The 25,243-nt window shown below is 40.9% G+C and overlaps 1 protein-coding gene across 2 annotated transcripts in view; it reads left to right on the top strand.

Annotated features, from left to right (window-relative positions):
- The window catches only part of fhip1b (FHF complex subunit HOOK interacting protein 1B), a 189,410-nt gene that overhangs the window by 61,287 nt on the left and 102,880 nt on the right, over window positions 1-25,243 (top strand). For both annotated transcript variants that reach the window (XM_039744021.1, XM_039744022.1), the window contains exon 3: window positions 16,716-17,327. In XM_039744021.1, the coding sequence (XP_039599955.1) occupies window positions 16,716-17,327 (612 nt within the window). The remainder of the gene's footprint in view (window positions 1-16,715; window positions 17,328-25,243) is intronic.

The following is a 25,243-nucleotide window of genomic DNA, read 5'->3' as shown; positions in this document are numbered from 1 at the left end:
CTACAATAGAGCCTGCTTTCCTAACAAGTTTGTCCAGGTGTGAGACGTCCTTCTTCTTTATGCTGCCTCCCCAGCACACCACCGTGTAGAAGAGGGCACTCACCACAACCATCTGGTAGAACATCTGCAGCATCTTGTTGCAGATGTTGAAGAACGCCAACCTTCTAAGGAAGTATAGTCTGCTCTGACATTTCTTACACAGAGCATCAGTATTGGCAGCCCAATCCAATTTGTCATGCAGCTGCTCTCCCAGGTATTTATAGGTCTGTACCCTCTGCACACAGTCTCTTCTGATGATCACGGGGTCCATGAGGGGCCTGGGCCTCCTAAAATCCACCACCAGTTCCTTGGTCTTGCTGGTGTTCAGGTGTAAGTGGTTTGAGTCGCACCATTTAACAAAGTCTTTGATTAGCTTCCTATACTCCTCCTCCTGCCCACTCCTGATGCAGCCCACAATAGCAGTGTCGTCAGCGAACTTTTGCACGTGGCAGGACTCCGAATCGTATTGGAAGTCTGATGTATATAGGCTGAACAGGACAGGAGAAAGTACAGTCCCCAGCGGCACTTCTGTGTTGCTGACCACAGTGTCAGACCTGCAGTTCCCGAGACGAACATACTGAGGTCTGTCTGTAAGACAGTCCACAATCCATGCTACCAGGTATGAATCTACTCCCATCTCTGTCAGCTTGTCTCTAAGGAGTAGAGGTTGGATGGTGTTGAAGGCGCAAGAGAAATCCAAAAACATACTTCTTACAGCACCACTGCCTGTGTCCAAGTGAGACAGGGATCGGTGTAGCATATAGATGATGGCATCCTCCACTCTCAGCTTCTCCTGGTATGCAAACTGCAGAGGGTCGAGGGCATGGCGGACCTGTGGCCTCAGGTGGTGAAGCAGCAGCCGCTCCATGGTCTTCATCGCATGTGACGTCAGAGCAACAGGCTGGAAGTCATTCAGCTCACTAGGACATGATACCTTTGGGACTGGGGTGATACAAGATGTTTTCCAAAACCTCGGGACTCTCCCCTGTTCCAGACTCATGTTGAAGATGCGCTGTATAGGACTCCCCAGTTCCTGCGCACATGCCTTCAACAGTAGTGGTGATACTCCATCTGGACCCGCTGCTTTGCTGGCACGAAGTCTCCTCAGCTTTCTGCTCACCTGCACTGCTGTAATTGTGGGTGGGTATGTCTCTCCTATGCTGGTATCAGCAGAAGGATGGTTGGAGGATGCAGTACTCCGAGGTGAGAGTGGTTTAGGGTGGTCAAACCTGTTAAAGAAGTTGTTCATTTGGTTTGCTCTCTCCACGTCTCTCTCGATGGTGTTACCCCGCTTCGAGCTGTAGCCAGTGATGATCGTCATGCCATCCCACAGTTCCTTCATGCTGTTATTCTGCAGCTTCTGCTCCAGCTTTCTCCTGGACTGCTCCTTCGCTGCCCTGAGCTGGACTCGGAGTTCCTTCTGCACGCGCTTGAGCTCATGCTGATCACCGCCTTTAAAAGCCCTTTTCTTCTGGTTCAAAAGGCCCTTGATGTCACTTATAATCCATGGCTTTTTGTTAGCATAGCAACATACTGTTCTTACTGGAACTACAATGTCCATACAGAAGTTGATGTAATCAGTTGTGCAGTCAACAGCTTCTTCAGTGTTGTCACTATGTGACCCCTGCAGGATATCCCAGTCTGTAGTTCCAGAGCAGTCTCTCAGAGCCTGTTCTGCCTCAGGGGACCACTTCCTGAATGATCATGTGGTTGTAGATAGCAGCAGAACCAGGTTTGTATGCGTCTTTTTAACGTTTGCATACAGTAGGTCAATAGTCCTATTTCCCTGGGTGTTACAATCCGCATACAGGGAGAAGGCAAGCTTAAGAAAAGCTTAACCTCCTATTGTTATTTTATTAATAACCATATATAGGCTGGCATCTTGAGATATTAATGTGTGCTCTGGTTTGTAGATATTTTTTTTTATATTTGTTTCAAATAAATATATTTAATTATATTTATAATAATAACTGTAATATTACTACTACTACTACTAATAATAATAATAATAATAATAATAATGTAAAATGTTATTATAATAGTTATTATTAAGATAATTATAAGTTCAGTTAAGTAACCAGGGCTTTGGCCTTTTAAGACATTATATGTTAACAGGAGGATTCTGAAATGTGCCCTAAACTTAACTGGGAGCCAGTATAAGGATTTAAGTACTAGAGTTATGTGTTTGTACTTTCTTGTTCTTGTAATAATTCTTGCAGCAGCATTTTGAATTAACTGAAAGCTGTATAAAGAACAATTTAAACAGCTTGTTAATACCGCATTGCAGTAGTCAATCCTACACAAATAAATTCATCAATTCATGTCTTTGTATCCTCCATATTTTTAAAAAATACTTAATTTTCCACATTTTTATGATTGAAAAGCATGTGTTTAATAGTTGTGTGTTTAAATGACATACTACTGTTAAAGATAATGACTAGGCTAGTACATGTGCAGTGACACTCCTTATTCAGGATAAGATCCCAGTCATCCCACGGCCGAAAGACTTTCCGAGACTAAGGTCATAAAACTTATGAAACTGTTTCTGGACAAAGGCAGACCTGTAACAACAGTTGTGCAAAGTGCAACAGGAGCTTCCACCTGCAGCTAAAGTCATTCGCCTACTGAAGTAGCATTACATATGTACTCTGTCAGCATGCCCGTGTTGATCAAACACAGGAAGCTCTGCAGTCTACTTGTGACTTTACACTGTAGGAAGATAAGTAAATGAATCAAGATAAATAACATTCAATCTGGTTTTTATATAAGTAACATATAATTGTTTTTTTTTTATATAAAGACCATCACAAAACATAATCACAAACAGAACTTTTCACGATACCTTGGTGAGCTCAGTATACCCTGCTGTTTCGTTGAAGGACATGCGTGTGTCAGATTCACTGGCAGGATGATACCCGACCTTTTGCTGCATCCAAACAGTGTCATCTTTCGCCTTTACACCTGATGCAGCTGCTTTGCTCTTATGTGTGAGTGGATGTTTCTTTTGGGGAGGGCTTCTGTTCACTTTTTCCTGTGTAGAATCCTCATCTGAATTCACCTCTGCTATAGCACGTCTTTATTTGAAAACTAGCAGTGTCCGATCCGGGGAGCTTGAACTTGACTGAGAGAATAAAACTGAATAATAAAAAAAAATGCTAACTTTTACAAGTATCATAAATTTACACCGGCTGTTACAGACTCAAATAAATCATATGTATGTTTTTATTCTATAATAGTAACAATAAGAGCAGCTTACTACTCAAAATGGTAAATCTAGGAAGAAGCCTGAATCGAACATGCAAATTCTTGATTATAAGTCATCAGTTCATACCACCCAAGTGGTCACATCCGCATCGTACCCTAACCCGATTTATTTTTCTTGTTATATTCTTGACTAGCAAAATACCTGCGCTTCGCAGCAGTGAAGTACTGCCTTAAAATTTTTATTAAGAAGAAAATTAAACCTTTTTAAACTGAGGGAAAATATACCAATAATTATTTGTTAAGGATCTCTTTGTATACCTAATTGTCAGTTCGGCCCTCCGGTTGTAATATGACCAAGCTGTGCGCTGAGCTTACTCTTGAGCATACAACGTACAGTTGGCCATGTGAACAGTAATCTTGTTTCAAATCTCACAGCTTGGATTGCTGCTGTCATAATCGGTTTGAGTTTTATGGTTTGTTTCAATTATGACAGTATTTGTAGGACTTGTGTTGAAGAGACATTTTGCATCTGTCAAGCGTTGTAAGTATAAGTTCGATAACTTCACATCCAGCTTTTGAGAGTTTAAACATTAATAAACATCAAAGTGTCCACTACTGAAATCGTCACCTGTCAATCTAAGATGTTTAAGAGGCATTGGCGGTTGTCGAAAGGTGTTAAATATTTGGCCATTTCGGTACACTTGAAAGTAACAACCGAACAATTCAGCGGCAGCCATCAACTCACATGCAGATGCATAGGTGAAGGGCTTAAGTATTTCACTCTTCTAGTGCTCCTGTGTAGTATAATTATCTCCTTTACCGTCATCAGTCCACACCTTGAACCTGTCCCAGTCATTCAATACATAAGACACAATGTTCTTCCGGATGTCAAGAGTGAGCCTGATATGGCCGTGCAATATGTAACAAAAAGAATGGAAAAGGAAGTTGCCATCTCCGGGCATGGAAACCACTCGGTAAGTGACAGTTCTTTGATCGATGGTGATCACCTCGATAGACATGATAATGGGTGTACGGTTGGAATGATAAAGGAAATGGGTACCTGAACAATGTAAAGTAAGTCTAAAATACCTACACAATAACTATAATCATAATAAATGAACAATAAAACAGCGGAGAAGCCGTGGATTAAATGAAAAGGCTGCAGTTATCAGCAGGGAGACGTGAATCCCGTGGCGAAGCAAGGAAAGGAATGTAGAGACCGGAGCGACAGACGGCCTTATATAGGCAGGCAGCCAGCAACGTGGGAGGCATTGGGATGGGGGACCCAACGCCGCCTCACACGGTGACCGAGCTGCAGGCTATGGACGTATATATGTACGTAAGTAGGATTCAGTTAGCTTTGGGAACCCGCGTACCAAATATCTTGAAGATGGGCCCATAAGTAACAAAGACCGTTGAAAAGGTTAATATGGCGGCCGACAGTGGCATCATACCACCGAAATAAGTACCAAATTTCAGCCTTCTACCTACACGGGAAGTTGGAGAATTAGTGACATTGGAAACTTCAATATGGCGGCCGACAGTGGCATCATACCACTGAAATAAGTACGTACATCGGTTTTGGTTAGCGCTGGGAAGCCACCTACCAAATTTCGTGAAGATGGGGCCATAAATAAGAAAGTTCAACATGGTGGACGTTGTTGACCGTTATGACCGTTACGTGTAGAATTTCGAAATTAAACCTGCTTAGCTTTTGTAAGTAAGCTGTAAGGAATAAGCCTGCCAAATTTCAGCCTTCTACCTACACGGGAAGTTGGAGAATTAGTGAGTGAGTGAGTGAGGGCTTTGCCTTTTATTAGTATAGACTAGCAAAATACCCGCGCTTCGCAGCGGAGAAGTAGTGTGTTAAAGAAGTAATGAAAAAGAAAAGTAAACATTTTAATAATAAAATAACGTGATTGACAATGTAATTGTAATTACAGTGTCAGTAAATCTATACTAATAAAAGGCAAAGCCCTCACTCACTCACTCACTCACTGACTCATCACTAATTCTCCAAGTTCCCGTGTGGGTGGAAGACTGAAATTCGGCAGGCTCATTCCTTACAGCTTACTTACAAAAGTTGGGCAGGTTTCATTTCAAATTATCTGCTGTAATGGTCATAACTGGAGCCTATTTTTTTCCATATAATGTAATGGAGTTGATTTCGATGGCCGTGGGGGGCGGAGTTTCGTGTGACATTATCACGCCTCCCACGTAATCACGTGAACTGACTGTCAACGCAATACGTAGAAAACAAGGAACAGCTCCAAAAAGCGCTGAAGAAAACATGCATTATACAATTGAGAAGGCAGCGAAACAATAAGAAGCGAGCGAGTCACACATAGAACCATATTCATGATTGCAGCTACTTCGGAATCAAAGCACGGTGTAAACCTAAAGTTTAAATTAAGTTCATAGACAGGCTGCCGCTGGCGTTTGTCATGCCCACGGCTAACGCGGGATACAAGTTTAATGAGAGGACGCAGGATATAAGCGAGTTTTGATCACTTTGTAACTAAGTTAAAATTACTGGTTAAGGGCTGTGCTTATGCAAATTCCGAGAGACTGTCTTTGTGGGGGGATTGACAGTTAAGGCGGGTAGGAGAGTCACGTCATCATCTCCCTTCCCATTCACCTCATTTCGCTGTGAGCTGAGCTCCGCAGCTAATGCAGTCTTGCGGAACCAACTTTGTGATGCTGCCACCAAATACTCACAGAAAAATCCACAAGTTAATACACACGCTGTCTCTACAGTTTCTCCACACTCTGAATTCTCCAGGCACTACTTACAAAAGGTTACATTGACAATCGTGTTACGTTATTTTTAAAATGTTTCCTTTTCCTAGCACAAGCACAGCTGAGAAGCTTCGATGCATGTGCTCCATAACGCGTTAAAAAATAACGCATTTAATCACACTTTGCATTCCAAGCAAAGGGAAACTTCTGTCAATGCATGATTTCCTGGTACACCGATTACCTTGATCAGCGCTTCCCGATTCATTTTACCCTCGCACCCCCTTGGTTTGAGAAGAAGTATGAAAAAATATGAGGGTAACACAGAAAAACAGATCACCAATTGAATCTTTATGAATAATCGATTTGCCATCAATAATTGTTTTGGTAAAGCAATACTCAGTGTAATCCTCCTTCCATTTTATAAATTTTTCCAGCACTAGCCATGATTAAATGAACGGTAAAAAAGTAAGAGCGAAGCAAGGGTGACTTATTCAGGCAGGCAGGCGACAGCTCAATAGGTCGAATTTGGATATAAGTAGATTCTATTTAGTCCCCAGAAATATCTTTGGTAGGAATGGAAGTTGAATTGAGTCTTTAAATTTCTATGGTAAAGAAAAAGTTATACAATGATGACTAAATCTAAATATTGTGGCATCTGGCCGGGGCTGGAGCCCGGCCGGGACAACCAGGAGAACCGGAGGAGGGCTTGTGCCTCCTCCAGACCGCGAGGGGGCGTCCACCCTAGTTATGTTGGGGGCCTTGGATAAAGGGCTTGGAAGCCCAGCCCTTTAGGGACCTGTGGCCACCGCCAGGCGGCGCCCCGGTGCCTGGATATCACTGGAGCCCAGCACTTCCGCCACACCAGGAAGTGCTGGGGTGGAAGACGACAGGGGACACCCGGACGGCTTCCGGGTGCGCAGCCGGCACTTCCACCACACTGGGCGTGGCTACGGAGGAATGCCGGGAAGCAGCTGGAGCCCATCCGGGTTCCTATTTAAGGGGCCGCCTCCCTCCATTGGCGGAAGTCGGGTGGAAGAGAGACGGAGCTGGAGAGAGGATTGGAGGCGGCCAGAGAGGCAATTTGACTGTGTGCCCTGGACATTGGGGGAACGGTGCTGGAGGCACTGAGAAGTGCACTAGTTGTAAATATATTGTTAATAAACGTGTGTTGGGTGAACTTACGATGTCCACCTGTGTGTGTCCGGGCCAGCGTTCACACTATATAAAGTCAAAACTTGTATATATAAAGTCATTCCCGAATATATAAAGTCAAAACTTGAATATATAAAGTCATTCCCAAATATATAAAAGTCAAAACCTGAGTATATAAAGACGGTGTTGGAATATTGCGGAATATATAAAGTAAGCGCTACAATATATAAAGTCAAAACTTAAATATATAAAGTCAGCGTCGGAATATATAAAGTCAAATCTTGAATATATAAAGTCAGCATCGGAATATATAAAATAAGCGCTGGAATATCCCGTTGAATCCGACCACAGGGTCACGGGGGTCTGCTGGAGCCAATCCCAGCCAACACTGGGCACAAGGCAGGAACCAATCCTTGGCAGGGCACATGCATCATTTTCAAAACATTAACCGAACAGTGTTTTTTTAATTTATTTTTCTGAATAAGTTTTTGTTAACTTACTTCATTTCAGAGTCGTTTCAATCAATATATTTTGACTTTATATATTCAGGAATGAGTTTATATAATCCGATGTTGACTTTATATAATCAGGAAAGATTTTATATATACCGACGCTGACTTTATATATTCAGGTTTTGACTTTATATATACCGACGCTGACTTTATGTATTCAAATTTTGACTTTATATATTCCGACAGTGACTTTATATATTCAAGTTTTGACTTTATATTTTCGGGAATGACTTTATATATAAAAATTTTGACTTAATATATTCTGACGCCGACTTTATATATTCAGAAAATCAATGTATTTGCCTGTTTGGCACCCCATAGTATATCTGTGTGTGTATATAAGTACGTGTGTGTATATATATATATATATATATATATATATATATATATATATATATATATATATATATATATATATATATATATATATATATATACTAGCAAAATACCCACGCTTTGCAGCGAGAAGTAGTGTGTTGAAGAAGCAATGAAAAGAAAAGGAAACATTTTGAAAATAACGTAACATGATTGTCAATGTAATTGTTTTGTCACTGTTATGAGTGATGAGTGTTGCTGTCATTCATACATATATATATATATACACACACATGTAGAGATATATATATATATATATATATAATATATATATATATATATATATATACATACTGTGTGTATATATATATATATATATATATATATATATTACACTGTATATATATTACACTGTGTATATATATATATATATACATATATATATATATATATATACATATACATACAGTTTTTGGGGTGCGAGCAACTGTTGCTGGGAGTGCCAGAATCCATGAAGGAAGAAAAATGAAAAACATTATTTGTACAAAATCTTAATTTATTTATCCATTCCTAAATAATTAAATGGGCAGCCTATTTCATATCAGTGCAATACGCTGCTTGTTAAAACAGATGACTCCCGCTCTTACGTGCAAGTCAGCCTGGATATTATGAACTATCGTATCTGTTCAAGTTCTATTTAAATTCTAAATAGAAGGAATTTTTATTTAGTCGACAGAATAGTATTCCGGAATAAATCAACTCAAACCTTAAATAACTTATAATATTTTGCTCTCCATAAAAATATATCCTGTCAAAATTATACAAATTCAAATATGAACATGGTGCATAACAAAACCTGGAAATATAAATAAAATTTGTTCTTTTCAGCAATAACAAATCAAATCATTCAGTTGTCTTTGCTCTTGTGTCATTTTATCAGAGCTGGACGCCTGGCATCTTTGTTTGGCAACAAGTTCGTTTATGTTTGGTGTGAGGTTCTGTGTTGTGGAGATTCTCAGGATGGACTGCAGGTGCTCATCAGTGAGGCGACTCCTGTGTGCTGTTTTGTTAGTCTTCATGACTGAGAAGAGCTTCTCACACAGATATGTGGTACCAAACATGCACAAGGTTCGAGCCGCATGTAGACGGAGCTGGAGCATTTTTGCGGGAATGGAGTTAATAAACTGTGTGGGCCGTGCAGTATCGTACTTTGCCTTTAGTGTGCCATTACACTGCAGCTCAATCATCTCCATCTGAATCTGCACAGGTGCAGTTTCCACATCGACGGCAAATGGGTTGCGAAACAACTCAAAATTCTTTTCTTGTTCTTCAAAGTCACCAAAGCACCGTGCGAACTCAGTGCGCAGTGCGCTCAGTTTATCAGCAAAGTGCGTATTTGGGAACACCTTAGTGCCGACTTGGTTCAACATTACTTGGCAACAGGGAATGTGGGGCAAGTTCCACTGGTGCATTTGTGTCTCCCATAAAAGTAGCTTCACTTGAAATCACTTTGTGATTTTGCACGGGTAAAAACGTCTGCTGAAGTGTCAGATTCTTCTTTAACTCTTCTGCTTTCTGTATCTTGTGCATTACATTCAGGTGTTTCAGGTTATCCTATCCTATGTTTTGTGTCATAGTGCCGTCTTAGATTAAATTCTGTAATTGCAGCCACACTAGCTCCACAAATGAGACACATGGGTTTACCGGCAATGTCAGTAAACATATACTCAGCCTCCCATCGGTTTTTAAAGGCTCTATGTTCAGAATCACCTTTTCTCTTCGGCATCGTATGGGCTAGCTTCGCAATAACTTGCAGCATCATAAGCTAGACTTGATTAACACGGTAAGTGTTCGGCAAGGCAGCTGAAGCGCTGCATTATGGGATCTGTAGTTTATTGTGTTACCAGCGCTTCATATCCCCGGGCCATTAAAAACAATAATATATAAAATGATCTTGCGGGCCAGATATAATTACACGCCGGGCCGGATGTGGCCTGCGGGCCTTGAGTTTGACACATATGGACTAAATAGAACTTGAAAAGATATATTTTTTCAAATGTGATCGCGCAATTCAGATTGAGTTGACGCGCACTACAGTACTTCGAGCCTGCGTGCTATTGTGGTTTTGCCTGCGTGCCTCAATAAGTTTCCCTCCCCTCGCTCTTACTTTTTTACCGTTCATCTAATGAATACACTGAGTATGGCTTTACCAAAACAATCATTGATCGCGAATAAAGTATCCATTATTCATATAGCTTTAATTGGTGATCTGTCTTCCTGCGTTAACCGCATATTTTTTCATACATCTTAAACCAAGGGGATGCGAGGCCAAAATGAATCGGGAAGCGCGCATACATACTCAGTGCATCCCCTCTCGGGAATCGAACCTCGGACGCCGGCGCGAAGCCTCTACTATTGCACCACGGCGTGTGGTTTGTCTATTTGAGTGTAGCATTGTAATTTGGTTTTTGTTCAGCACTCTTTGGAACTGTTGCTTTTTGTCTGCACACTTCTTAATTATATAATGTATGTTTTCTTCAGCGGTTTTTGGAGCTCTTCCTGGTTTTCTACATACTGCGTGATTACGTGGGAGGCGTGATGATGTCACACGAAACTCCCCCCCCCCCCGGCTTTCGAGCTCAACTCCATTACAGTATATGCAAAAAAATAGCTTCCAGTTATGACCATTATGCATAGAATTTTGAAATGAAACCTGCCCAACTTTTGTAAGTAAGCTATAAGGAATGAGCCTGCCAAATTTCAGCCTTCTACCTACACGGGAAGTTGTAGAATTAGTGATGAGTCAGTGAGGGCTTTGCCTTTTATTAGTATAGATTAAAAGCACACTTGTTTTGTTATACATTACTTGTACCTTTTGCCATTCCCCACCATGCACAGGATGAGTCCTCAGATTCCTTTTACTCAGTTTATTACACCACTTTCTTTCTCCTTATGTACCAGTAAACGTTTGTGTAATACAGCACTACAATCTAATAAGCATAAAATTTAGAAACAATCAGTTTTTCAGAACAGCCAATTTACCCATCAGCCTGCTATCTAATTCCACTCTCCGACGCAGTAGCACAGATGATTCTCAGAGCTCAAGTCTGTTTATTTTGTGTGAGGTGCCTGGAATTGTAGAGGGTAAATAGTATATTGTCATTTGGAATAGATACATTTTATGTGTGTTCCGTGTCTACAACAATCTATGTAAATGTAGGTTGACAGGAAATGCGAGGCAGGAATTGTTTAACACATAACAAAAACAGAAACTTTTTAATTTTTTACTAATAATTTACACAGTGTAGACATGAATTGTATAATATGGAAAGAGAAACCCCTTCACAACAGCCAACCAAGTGAACAACACTCTCCAGGGGGTAGGCATATCGATATCCAAGTCTACCATAAAGAGAAGACTGCATGAAAGTAAATACAGAGGGTGCACTGCAAGGTGCAAGCCACTCATAAGCCTCAAGAATAGAAAGGCTAGATTGGACTTTGCTAATGAACCCCTAAAAAAGCGAGCACAGTTCTGGAAAAACATTCTTTGGAAAGATGAAACCAAGATCGTCCTCTACCAGAATGAGTAGCACTGGGACACTAGTGTTTATTGATGATGTGACTTAGGACAGAAGCAGCCGAATGAATTCTGAGGTGTTCAGAGACATACTGTCTGCTCAAATCCAGCTAAATGCAGTCAAATTGATTGGGCGGTGTTTCATGATACAGATGGACAATGACCCAAAACATACAGCCAAAGCATCCCAGGAGTTTATTAAAGCAAAGAAGTGGAAAATTCTTGAATGGCCAAGTCAGTCACCTGATCTTAACCCAATTGAGCATGCATTTCTCTTGTTGAAGACTAAACTTCGGACAGAAAGGCCCACAAACAAACAGCAACTGAAAGCTGCTGCAGTAAAGGCCTGGTATAGCATTAAAAAGGAGGAAACCCAGAATCTGGTGATGTCCATGAGTTCAAGACTTCAGGCTGTCATTGCCAGCAAAGGGTTTTCAACCAAGTATTAGAAATGAAGATTTTATTTCCAGTTATTTAATTTGTCCAGTTACTTTTGATCCCCTGAAATAAAGGAATTGTGTTAAAAAAATGCTTTAGTTGCCTCACATTTTTATGCAATCTTTTTGTTCAACCCACTGAATTAAAGCTGAAAGTCTGCACTTCAACTGCATCTGAGTTGTTTAATTTAAAATTTATTGTGGTAATGTACAGAACCAAAATTAGAAAAAAAGTTGTCTCTGTCCAAATATTAATGGACCTAACTGTATGTTTCCTATTCATCAGTGTGCAACAATATGAATATATGAGTGTTTCTTTTTGTCTAACAAATGATGAAACTACTACTCAGTCTTGTCTTTAGCCCAGGTTTGGCTTTAGAACCAGTGATCTATATGGCGGGTCACTTTCATTTTCAGAAACTTAATGTACACAAGTGCAGTTTTGTGTTAAATCTTATTCTGCTAGGATGCCCATTATGTGTAGATTCCATACTTTTTTCCCTGTTTATGTGTAATAGATGGGTTGGTGCAATCCTCGTTGTAATGTGATGTTGTGCATTTGAGTTACATGATATCTTGTAACATTGCTTCTCTCAAAGGAAATTGTCATGATTGAGAGAATAAAACTGAAAAAAAGCTAACTTTTACAAGTTCCATAAATTTACACCATATGTCACATATATTTTTGTGTCTTTCTTTTTTTCCCCGTGCTGCGTTGATGTCATGTACCAGAAGGCGTGAGCTTATTCAGTGCGAGTAGGAGCACGTGGGTGGTCAGTTGCTTGTACTATAACAAGACTGACCTGGTGACAATCAATGCACATGTACTGTGCAAGGCATGTACGGGGTCCACTGAGAAAAGAAGAGTGTTCATGGCTCACCTTGCAGATGAACTTTGTTGTCACTTCTTACTAGACAAGGTGATGGAAAAAGAAAAGGAGGATGCAACATCGACAAGTTCTGTTCCAACACAGCTGCTTTCCCCAGGAAAGTAAACTGAGTCAGTGTCAGGTGCCCTTTCAATGTAATAGGAACCAAAGCATAGACAGAAGTGTGTAGATCGCAACAGGTACAAATGTCGTAAATGTAGGAAGGATGGTCCTTGTGTGTGTGTGAACAGTTAATATTTGAATTTGATGATTGCATATAGTGCTGAACTGACCTCTCTGTACTATTCTTTCCTCTGCATGTCCTGGAGTACAAAAGAGACACCACCATACAGCAATATGTGGAGACTGGCATGATTGGCGGGGGGGAACACGCAGTCACTGATTACAACCACACGATGTTATGCGAATGAATATAAAAAATATGAATAATGTTGCATCTGTGCCACAGTGTTTTCCGAAATGTGCTATACAAGTCATAAAATGAGTTATTCCAAATATCATATATACCTATGTCTCTGTTTTTTTTTTTTTGTCAGTGTGGCTTTGACATCATGGACCATAAGGTGCATACTAATTCAGTGTGAGTAGGAACACTCAATTAAGCTGAATTTAAAAAAAAGTGACAGTGAGATACAAATAAGGCAGATTCACCAGCACTTGTGTGTCAGCTTTTATCCATCCAGATCAGAGAATGTCCAGTTCCATTGTTTTAAAACACCACTCACATCTACAGTTATACCCAGTTTCATATAACAGCGTCAGATCCCTGTGTGGTTGGGGGGATAGGGTAGTCTGTATCGTGATCGTGACTGAAAGAATAAAAGAAAAAAAAGAGAATTTTTTATAAGTACAGTAATCCCTCCTCGATCGCGGGGGTTGTGTTCCAGACCCCAAAACCGCGATAGGTGATAATCCGCGAAGTAGAAACCATATGTTTGTATGGTTATTTTTATATATTTTAAGCCCTTATAAACTCTCCCACACTGTTTATAAATATTCCCCGCAGAGTTAAACAGCATAATCCCTTTGTATTCTCTTAGATATTAGGTAAGATTCATTGAAATTATGTATATAAACACACTGTTTATATACAGTAAAACCTAAATATTATTTTAAAGATATTGAGTGTCTCCGATATCACATATGTTACAGCCATTACGATAGACAGGCCACCAGCAATAAATACGTACAATGCAAGAAAAATAGTATACAGTAAATGTGTGTACAGTGACACTAAACGTACGTACATGTACTAAGTACTGTAAGTAGAAAATTGATTATGGTTACTCACCAATAATGACACGATGACTTGTTCGATAACAATGAGTTTAATTTTACTGCACAACAAAGGAGAGCGTTACAGCTCTTCCAAAGGAGCCACTTCAGGCGATTGTGTAGCACTGCCGTTGTTCTTCTTATGGCAGTCTTCAATCCAAATCCCTAAAGCAGATTCCATCCAGACCACTGCCTTATTACATCCACTTACAACTCGTTTTGCACCCTGGTTAAAAGGACACTGCGGCCGTAGATCTTATATTCCTTTCCTACTTTTTAAATAAAAAGAATCATAGCCTTCAACAAATCCAAAACGTTTACCTTTTCGCAATCGCTAACATCTTCCGTTTGCGCTTGGGCACGGCCCCTGAAGCAGTAGCAGATTGTTTTGGAGCCATAATGAAGGGCTTGACTATGCACAAAGATAAACACAAAAGAGCACAACTCTTTACACAGCGAAACACATTGATGCTGAATGAGCAAGACGAGACTTCCTGGTTAACACTGCATTCAGCACGCAGGAACTTAACTGCGTGCTCTGATTGGTTAGCTTCTCAGTCATCCGCCAATAGCGTCCCTTGTATGAAATCAACTGGGCAAACCAACTGAGGAAGCATGTACAGGAAGTAAAAAGACGCATTGTCCTCAGAACCCGCGAAGCAGCGAAAAATCCGCGTTATATATTTAGTTATGCTTTCATATAAAATCCGCGATAGAGTGAAGTCGAAGCGCGATATAGCGAGGGATTACTGTACTATAGATCTACACCGACTGTTACAGACACAAACTCAAATGTATATGTTTATTGTATAATATTAACAATAAGCGCAGCTCACTACTCAAAACAGTAAATATATGAGGCAGTCAGAATCGTGCCAGGGAATATTGATTACAAGTCAATACTGCTGTGCCACGGAAAATGTTGTATCATTCTTGAACCTTTTGTGAAAGTGTTTATTTGATCTTTGGATTTCAGACTTCACACATTATATAGTTTGTTTACATTTTGTCATTTATTACTGAAATATGAAAAATGTTTCTGTTTTAACGATGTGTTTACACAGATTATTGTGGAAACAATACACATGAAACGCATGTATTCCAAATCACGATCTATTATTTCCACTATAAAACTCCAGCACTTCACTTTGTGCACGTTCTGCGGCGGTGAGGGGATGGAATAGTAGGCTGCTTGCTTCTTATCTTGATTGGCACATTTAAAAGACAAAAGACACTGACAAAGTGGTGCAAAAGGATTTAAGATGGGCCAGATTTACGAGTTTTTTTGTTGGCTTTAGTAATTGTTGTGTTAAGCATATTTCAGAACTCTGGGTTTTGGATACTTGCATACTGTATTTTATTGGTAGTTTACCTGTTTGTTATTTTGGTTCATCTTCACCACATAGTTATAATTATGAACGGTGTGTATGGTGTGTGTATGAATGCTAGGTATATGCACTTTATAGTGTCCCATGCGTACATCTTTATTCACACGGGGACAGCTACATTAAGCAAAATGAGACTTAGATATATAGTAGATAACTTTATAGAACCTAATGTATACACTTTACCCACACATTAACACCTGCATCAAGCAAAGAGTCTTACTAGTTTAACATGAGCAGTCCAAATTGGTTGTCTTCAGTCCCGAGCATGAATCAACCCCTGTGCCACTTACCAAAGCAATTGCCTGCATACCTCATTGCTTTCTGTTGTTTGCTCTTTTCAGTAGTCACCCACACTAAGTGTTCACTTTCACCCAACCAAACAATATGTATTTGCTATTGCGATAAAGCAAAATTAATAAAACACAGTAACACCAATAGTAGCAAAATAGAAAATTCATTTTAAAAGAGTCTTAATTATGGATACTTTACTGGTAATGATGAGGTTGACAAATAATGTTATTTTTTGCACATTCCAGAAATATTAACTGGCAAGTCTATTTTTGGAACTCTAAAAGAATTAAGTAATAGATGCCTAGACATATGCACTATTATTTGTATCATATAAAAATGTTTCTAACTTAAAAATTGTTTTAATTAAACACATGGAGAGCATTCAAATTTTCTTCTTCCTCACTGTGCAAAAATAATTGCTCAGATATTTTTGATTATAGCAGAACGAGATGCACAATGCTCTTTCTTATCCTTTTTTACTATTGTTTAAGTTACTACAAAGAAGGTATATGGTTTTCTTGAGAGGCAGTATCTTTGAAGCACTGTTATTGACCTGCACAGACATCATATGCATGGGACTGCTAGCATATTCAAACTTCCTTTTATACTTGATGGATAATTCATATCACACTATCTTATTACTTTTCACTCTTCTCTGTTTTAGCTTAAAAATTCAACCCATGATTATATCAAATGCCTTATAATGTTGTTTTGCAGAATTAGTAGTTTGTTACCAATTGGCTGTTACCAACAGTATTTTCCAACACCACCGACCAGATTTTAATATTATTCAGTACAAAATAATGTCCATTCACATGTCAAACTGAAGATTTTTTTCTGTCTTTTTAAATTTACTTATTACTTTTTTATTCTTTCTCTTTGTTTTCATCCAGGTATCCTGGATTTTAGAAAAACAAGAACCATCTCTGAGTACTGGTGATGAGCTGAGTGCAATAAGAAATCACACTGACCAGATGCTGTGTCTGCTGGCAGAAGAGCACCCTATAGATCATTCTAGCATGGGGCCCATTCTGGAGCTGGTGGTAAAAGAAAATATTCTGGTGCAGCTAGTTCAGTGGCATCTTAACCAAGGATTAGATCCTGATAGTCATATAGCTTTGTTGAAACTTTTTGAGATGTTAATAGGGCAATCTCATCAGTCATTGCTATGTCACAAAGCTGTGCTACAACCCTTGCTATCCTTACTCAAAGTCTGTGCTGAAATTAACTGTAACATACCTGCAATAGAAGGAAGCCTTGTTCTTCTTCTTAACCAAGTATGTGTCTCTATGGTTAAAGACCCCCCTATTCTTGAACTATTTTTTTACACACCTACTGAGCAAGGGCCAACCAATATGCTTATTTTTTCTTTACTTGTGCCCTTTATTCACCGGGATGGAGTTATTGGACAGCAAGCTCGTGATGCTTTGCTACTTGTCATGGCTACATCAGCTAGCAATCCAGCAGTGGCAAAATACATTGCAGAAAACTCTTACTTCTGTCCGGTAGGTTTTACATTTTTCATTTACTACAAATGTCTTATAATAGAAAAATTGTGATTGCCAAGTGTAAATAGAGAAATGTTCACTTTTTAGTGCTATTTTGTCAGCCTGGCTAATGCATTATATTCAGTCTGACTAAACACTCATAAACATGCAGGCAGAGCTTACCTGAAAATAAAATCTGTTGTGTTTCTTTTTGAAGTTAATGACATGAGTTAAAATAGTTGTAAATAATCTGTTTGCTGATACAAAGAAGCTGTTATAGTAAAAAGTTAAACTTTTTAAGAGGGTCGATAAATAAATTTGATCTAAACATTGGGTCACTAATGCTTAGGTAATTTATGCTGCAATATTAACAACAAAATCAAAAAGATGACAAGTGTATTAGCAACCTGGGTACAGAATCAGTAATATCCATAAAATAACTTTCCTTAATGCTGTATTAATAACAAAACAAATAAAATGGAGCTATATGTAGCTAAATATCAATGTATGTTATCTAGCATTAGCAACAGAACTCTTTCTGATCTTAGTGTTGGAAATGAGTAAAATCTAAATAGAAAAATGTTGTTTAGGAAAAAGTGTGTTGGTGATATTTAAATTACTTACCAGTAGCAGACTTCAACTGTAGACGTTATTGACCGGTGGAAGGAATATTTCGAGGATCTTCTCAATCCAACCAGCATGTCTTCCTTAGAGGAAGCAGACCTAGAGGAATCTGGGGGGGTCCCGTCCATATCAGAGGCCAAGGTCACCGAGGTAGTTAAAAAGCTCCGAGGTGGCGGGGCCCCTGGGGTGGACGAGGTTCACCCTGGGTTCCTCAAGGCCCTGGATGTTGTGGGGCTGTCCTAGTTGATATGTGTCTGCAACATCACATGGACATCGGGGGCAGTGCCTCTGGATTGGCAAACCGGGGTGGTGGTCCCCCTTTTTAAGAAAGGTGACTGGAAGATGTGCTCCAACTATAGTAGGATCACACTCCTCAGCCTCCCTGGCAAGGACTATTCAGGGGTGCTGGAGAAGAGAGTTCAGTCGATGGTCTAATCTCGGATTCAAGAGGAACAATCCGGATTCCGTCCCGGCCGTGGAACACTGGACCAGCTCTACACCCTGGCCAGGATCCTGGAGGGGGGCATGGGAGTTTGCCCAACCAGTCCACATGTGTTTTGTGGATTTGGAGAAGGCATTCAACTGTGTCCCTCAAAGCATCCTGTGGGGTGTGCTCCAAGAGTACAGGGTACAAGGCTCATTGTTACAAGCCATTCAGTCCCTTCAGGAGCTTGGTCCACATTGCCGGTAATAATTTAAACTCGTTTCCTTTTGAGGTTGGACCCCACCAGGGCTGTCCTTTGTCACAGATTCTGTTTATAAGTTTTATGGACAGAATTTCTAGGCACAGCCAAAGAGCGGAGGGGGTCTGGTTCGGTGACCTCAGACTCTCGTCTCTGCTATTTGCTGGTGATGTGGGTCTGTTGGCATCGGACAGTTACCTCCAGCTCTTACTGGAGTGGTTCGCAGCCGAGTGTGAAGCGGCAGGGATGAGACTCAGCACCTCTAAATCTGAGGCCATGGTTCTCTGCTGGAAAAGGGTGGAATGCTCTCTCCGGGTTGGGAACACATTACTGCCTCCAGGCATGTCCCACTGGGAGAAGGCCACGGAACAGACCCAGGACACGCTGGAGGGGATTATATCTCCCAGCTGGCCTGGGAACGCCTCTGGGTCCAACTGGAGAAGGTGGCCTGGGAGAGGGAGGTCTGGGCCTCCCTGCTTAGGCTGCTGCCCCTGCGACCCGACCTCGGATAAGCGGTGACCAATGGATGGATGGATACCAGTAGGTTTAGATAGTCTTCTGCTTCAAACAGAAGATGAGCCAAATGTGACTGAGGCCTTATGTGTTTGGGTGTAAAGCTTCAGACATGCAGGCATGATACTATAGGTCCTGACACAGATTACAGTGTCAGTAAATCTATACTAATAAAAGGCAAAGCCCTCACTGACTGACTCACTGACTCATCACTAATTCTCCAACTTCCCATGTAGGTAGAAGGCTGAAATTTGGCAGGCTCATTCCTTACAGCTTCCTTACAAAAGTTGGGCAGGTTTCATTTTGAAATTCTACGCATAATGGTCATAACTAGAAGCTATTTTTCTCCATTTACTGTAATGGAGTTGAGCTCGAAAGCCGTGGGGGCGGAGTTTTGTGTGATATCATCACGCCTCCCACGTAATCACGCAGTACGTAGAAAACCAGGAAAAGCTCTAAAAAACGCTGAAGAAAACATGCATTATATAATTAAGAAGGCAGCGAAACAATTAGAAGCGAGCGAGTGACATATAAAACCATATTCAGCGGCTCACGTGAACTGACGCAGTGCGCAGACAAAAAGCAACAGTTCCAAAGAGTGCTGAACAAAAACCGAATTACACTGCTACGCTCAAATAGACAAACCACACGCCGTGGCGTAATAGTAGAGGCTTTGCCTCTAGCGCCGGCGTCCGAGGTTCGATTCCCGAGAGGGGATGCACTGAGTATGTACGCGCGCTTCCCGATTCATTTTAGCCTCGCATCCCCTTGGTTTGAGACGTATGAAAAAAATATGCGGTTAACGCAGAAAGACAGATCACCAATTGAAGCTTTATGAATAATGGATACTTTATTCGCGATCAATGATTGTTTTAGTAAAGCCATACTCAGTGTATTCATTAGATGAACGGTAAAAAAGTAAGACCGAGGGGAGGGTAACTTATTGAGGCACGCAGGTAAAACCACAATAGCACGCGGGCTCGATGTACTGTAGTGCGCGTCAACTCGATCTGAATTGCGCGATCACATTTGAAAAAATATATCTTTTTAAGTTCTATTTAGTCCATATGTGGGGATATGAAGCGCTGGTAACACAATAAACTACAGATCCCATAATTCAGCGCTTCAGCTGCCTTGCCGAACTCTTGCAGCATCATAAGCTAGACTTGATTAATGCAGTAAGTTATTGCGAAGCTCGCCCACACGATGCCGAAGAGAAAAGGTGATTCTGAACATAGAGAAAGAGTGGAGTACAGATATTGTGTGATTATATCCAAATTCAATGTCAAATCATCAATAAGAGAGAATTGAGAACGCTAAGGTTATTTAATTGTTAGGAGGTAGTTATGTCATAGCAGGTTTGCTGAAGCAATTTCATTTTTTCTATTAATTTTGTAACTCAATTGTCCAGTTCATTGTTATGAAATGTTTGGTGCGCTGGGCTTAAGTCAGGAACTATATATCCCAGAACATGCCATGCTCACAAACCAGTGATTCTGGAGCCATTACGCAGCAACATTAAACCACTGCACCACCATGATGTCCATTTTCTGAACCCACTGATTCCAATTTAGGGCCACAGGAGGTAGAGGACAAATGCTGTTCAGGTAGCACTGGGCACGTACAGCATTACCGAAACCTAGGCTGCTCCTAGTTCAACACAGTCATATGTTTAGCAAACCCAATTTTTCACTGGTGCAACTAAGTCTAGAAGTAAACCGAGATGGTAATTGTGAAAAAATTGAGTAGAAGTGGAACAGATTTAAAGTTTATAGCTCAATGCAATAGTTTAGTTATGTAGGTCAAGCTGCATGTTTCAATGAATATACAGTATAAATGAAAAGAAGTTAACACAACCTCTGCAAGGTATAAACTTAAACATGACGCCTGCATATTTTTTTTAAATGTGTGTTGCCCCCATGATTTCCTGACTGTTCATCTGTACCGGTTAGGTCCACTTTTGGATGTTTATGAATGTGTGGCTTCTTTTAAATATTAATGAATTACAGTGCATCCGGAAAGTATTCACATGCTTTCTTAATTTTTTTATTTTTAATAAATTTACAAAAACCTCAAGTAAACTTTTTTCATGTTGTCATTGTGGGGTGTTGTGTGTAGAATTCTGAGGGAAAAAATGAATTGAATCCATTTTGGAATGAGGCTGTAACATAACAAAATGTGGAAAAAGTGATGCGCTGTGAATACTTTCCCAACTATACTGCTCAAAAGAATTAAAGGAACACTTTTTAATCAGAGTATAGCATAAAGTCAATGAAACTTATGGGATATTAATCTGGTCAGTTAAGTAGCAGAGGGGGTTGTTAATCAGTTTCAGCTGCTGTGGTGTTAATGAAATTAACAACAGATGCACTAGAGGGGCAACAATGAGATGACCCCCAAAACAGGAATGGTTTAACAGGTGGAGGCCACTGACATTATTCCCTCCTCATCTTTTCTGACTGTTTCTTCACTAGTTTTGCATTTGGCTACAGTCAGTGTCACTACTGGTAGCATGAGGCGATACCTGGACCCTACAGAGGTTGCACAGGTAGTCCAACTTCTCCAGGATGGCACATCAATACGTGTCATTGCCAGAAGGTTTGCTGTCTCCCTGCACAGTCTCAAGGGCATGGAGGAGATTCTAGGAGACAAGTAGTTACTCTAGGAGAGCTGGAGAGGGCCATAGAAGGTCCATAACCCAACAGCAGGACCAGTATCTGCTCCTTTGGGCAAGGAGGAACAGGATGAGCACTGCCAGAGCCCTACAAAATGACCTCCAGTAGGCCACTGGTGTGAATGTCTCTAAACAAACAACCAGAAAGACTTCATGAGGGTGACCCAAGGGCCCCATGTCCTCTAATGGGCCCTGAGCTCACTGCCCAGCAGCATGCAGCTCGATTGGCATTCACCATAGAATACCAGAATTGGCAGATGCACCACTGGTGCCCTGTGCTTTTTACAGTTGAGAGCAGGTTCACCCTGAGCACGTGACAGAAGTGAAAGGGTTTGGAGAAGCCATGGAGAACATTATGCTGCCTGTAACATCATTAAGCATGAGCAGTTTGGTGGTGGGTTAATGATTGTCTGGGGAGGCATATCCATGGAGGGTCACACAGACCGCTACAGGCTTGACAAAGGCACCTTGGCTGCCATTAGGTATCAGGATGAAATCCTTGGACCCATTGTCAGACCCTATGCTGGTACAGTGGCTCCTGGTGCACGACAATTCCTGGCCTCATGTGGTGAGAGTATGCAGGCAGTTCCTGGAGGATGAAGGAATTGATACCATTGACTGGCCACCACACTTTCCTGACCTAAATCTAATAGAACACCTCTGGGACATTATGTTTTGGTTCATCCAGTGCCACCAGGTTGCACCTCAGACTGTCCAGGAGCTCTGTGATGCCCTGGTCCAGATCTGGGAGGAGATCCCCCACAACACCATCTGTCATCTCATTAGAAGCATGCACCGATGTTGTCAGGCATGTATACAAGAACACAGGGGCCATACAAAGTGCTGCGTACAATTTTGAGTTGCTGCAATTAAATTTTGGCAAAATGGACTAGCCTGCCACATAATTTTTTCACTCTGATTTTTGGGGCGCCTTTGAATTCAGGGCTCTGTAGGTTGATCATTTTCATTTCCATCAAACAATGTGGCATCCTTTCGTTCCTAACACATTACCCAGTCTATGTCAGTATAGATATCCAGGAGGATTTCTTTTTCCCATTGAGATCTGATGTGTTTTCAAAGTGTTCCTTTAATTTTTTTGAGCAGTTTATATATATATATATATATATATATATATATATATATATATATATATATATATATATATATATGTATATATATATATATATATATATATATATATATATATATATATATATATATATATATATATATATATATATATATATGTATATGTATATATATATATATATATGTATGTGTGTGTGTGTGTGTGTATATATATATATATATATATATATATACAGTGCACCCGGAAAGTATTCACAGCCTTTGCTCAATACTTTGTCGGTGCACTTTTGGCAGCAATTACAGCCTCAAGTCTTTTTGAATATGATGCCACGCTTGGCACTCGTATCCTTGGCCAGTTTCGCCCATTCCTCTTCGCAGCATCTCTCAAGCTCCATCAGGTTGGATGGGAAGCATCAGTGCACAGCCATTTTAAGATCTCTTCAGAGATGTTCAATCGGATTCAAGTCTGGGCTGTGGCTGGGCCACTGAAGGACATTTACAGAGTTGTCCTGAAGCCACTCCTTTGATATCTTGGCTGTGTGCTTAGGGTCGTTGTCCTATATATGCGCGAATTTGGAGAATCACACACATGTGTGCATGGAAAGCAGCTAAAGGGCTTAAAAAGGGATAATTCCACACTGGACCAGTGGATGTCCGAGTGCACTCATTCTTTCTCTTTTTCCTCTCCATACCAAACATGGGAAATTCTGCCTGGGCTTGATGGTTCCAGGCCCAATAGCATTACTTCTGATTCTGGCCCGGACGACATCGCTACCGCTTCCTGCCTGAATGACGTCATTTCCCCTATCCAGCTTTAAAACTTATGTTTTTGTCTTCCTGCCTGTCCTGTTTTGGACTTATGTCTGTAAAGACTTTTGAATCCAAATTTCTTTTTGGCAGCCACTTTCAAGTATATGGGTGGCTGCCCCCAAACTTTTTTCCTGTGTGGTCTGAATCCTTTCACGATAGACTTTAGTTCTTTTCCTTAATGTCTGGAATTCTCTCATAATCTCTAACTGTGCTAACAAAAGTAGACAAAAAACACTAGATATTTACTCATCCTCTTAACACCATTGATTGCCAGGTTACCCATCACTGCTTTCATGTGATGGTTTGTGTTGTATGTATATGTGTGCTGAAGGGAGTGGTGATGCATTAGTTATTTGATAAACAAGGAATATAGATATTTTCTGATCAGTCTATATCTTCGATCATTAATCATCTTCAACTTTACTCAAACAGAAGCAAATCTAGGCCCCATCCTTTGGGCACGATGGATGGTATCTGAATTTGCCCCTGGTTAACATAGATGATCCTTAAAGAAAATGCTGCCAGTCATAAATAATAGAGAAAACCAAGCCGCTTTTGAATAATGATAACTAATGTCTCCTCATTTACTGTAAGTGACCATCCTTGCATACATTTTCGCTGAAGAAATACATTTCTCCAAAAGTTCAAAATAAAATTTTAAATCATAATCGAGATGTCTGCAGGTTTAGACGTTAAATAGCGTCAGGGTACAGATTTTAAAAAGCATGGAAATGCTCATGTAAATTCAGTAATACTGTGCTGGAATTAATTACATTTTTTCACTTTAATAACTTTTAAAAAGTTTATAAATAGTATCCATCCATCCATCCATCCTCTTCCGCTTATCCGAGATCGGTCGCGGGGGCAGCAGCTTAAGCAGAGAGGCCCAGACTTCCCTCTCCCCAGCCACTTCTTCCAGCTCTTCCGGAGAATCCCAAAGCGTTCCCAGGCCAGCCGGGAGATATAGTCCCTCCAGCGTGTCCTGAGTCTTCCCCGGGGCCTCCTCCCGGTTGGACGTGCCCGGAACACCTCACCAGGGAGGCGCCCAGGAGGCATCCTGATCAGATGCCCGAGCCACCTCATCTGACTCCTCTCGATGCGGAGGAGCAGCGGCTCTACTCTGAGCCCCTCCCGGATGACTGAGCTTCTCACCCTATCTTTAAGGGAAAGCCCAGACACCCTGCGGAGGAAACTCATTTCAGCCGCTTGTATTCGAGATCTCGTTCTTTCGTCACTACCCATAGCTCATGACCATAGGTGAGGGTAGGAGCGTAGATCGACTGGTAAATTGAGAGCTTTGCCTTACGGCTCAGCTCCTTTTTCACCACGACAGACTGATGCAGAGCCTGCATCACTGCGGATGCCGCACCGATCCGCCTGTCGATCTCACGCCCATTCTTCCCTCACTCGTGAACAAGACCCCAGATACTTGAACTCCTCCACTTGGGGCAGGATCTCTCCCCCAACCCTGAGAGGGCACTCCACCCTTTTCCGGCTGAGGACCATGCTCTCGGATTTGGAGGTGCTGATTCTCATCCCAG

The sequence above is a fragment of the Polypterus senegalus genome, chromosome 2 (assembly GCF_016835505.1).
Source record: "Polypterus senegalus isolate Bchr_013 chromosome 2, ASM1683550v1, whole genome shotgun sequence".
Lineage (NCBI taxonomy): Eukaryota > Metazoa > Chordata > Cladistia > Polypteriformes > Polypteridae > Polypterus > Polypterus senegalus.
Note: the sequence above shows the minus strand (reverse complement) of the source record. Positions and strands in the feature narration are given on the sequence as shown.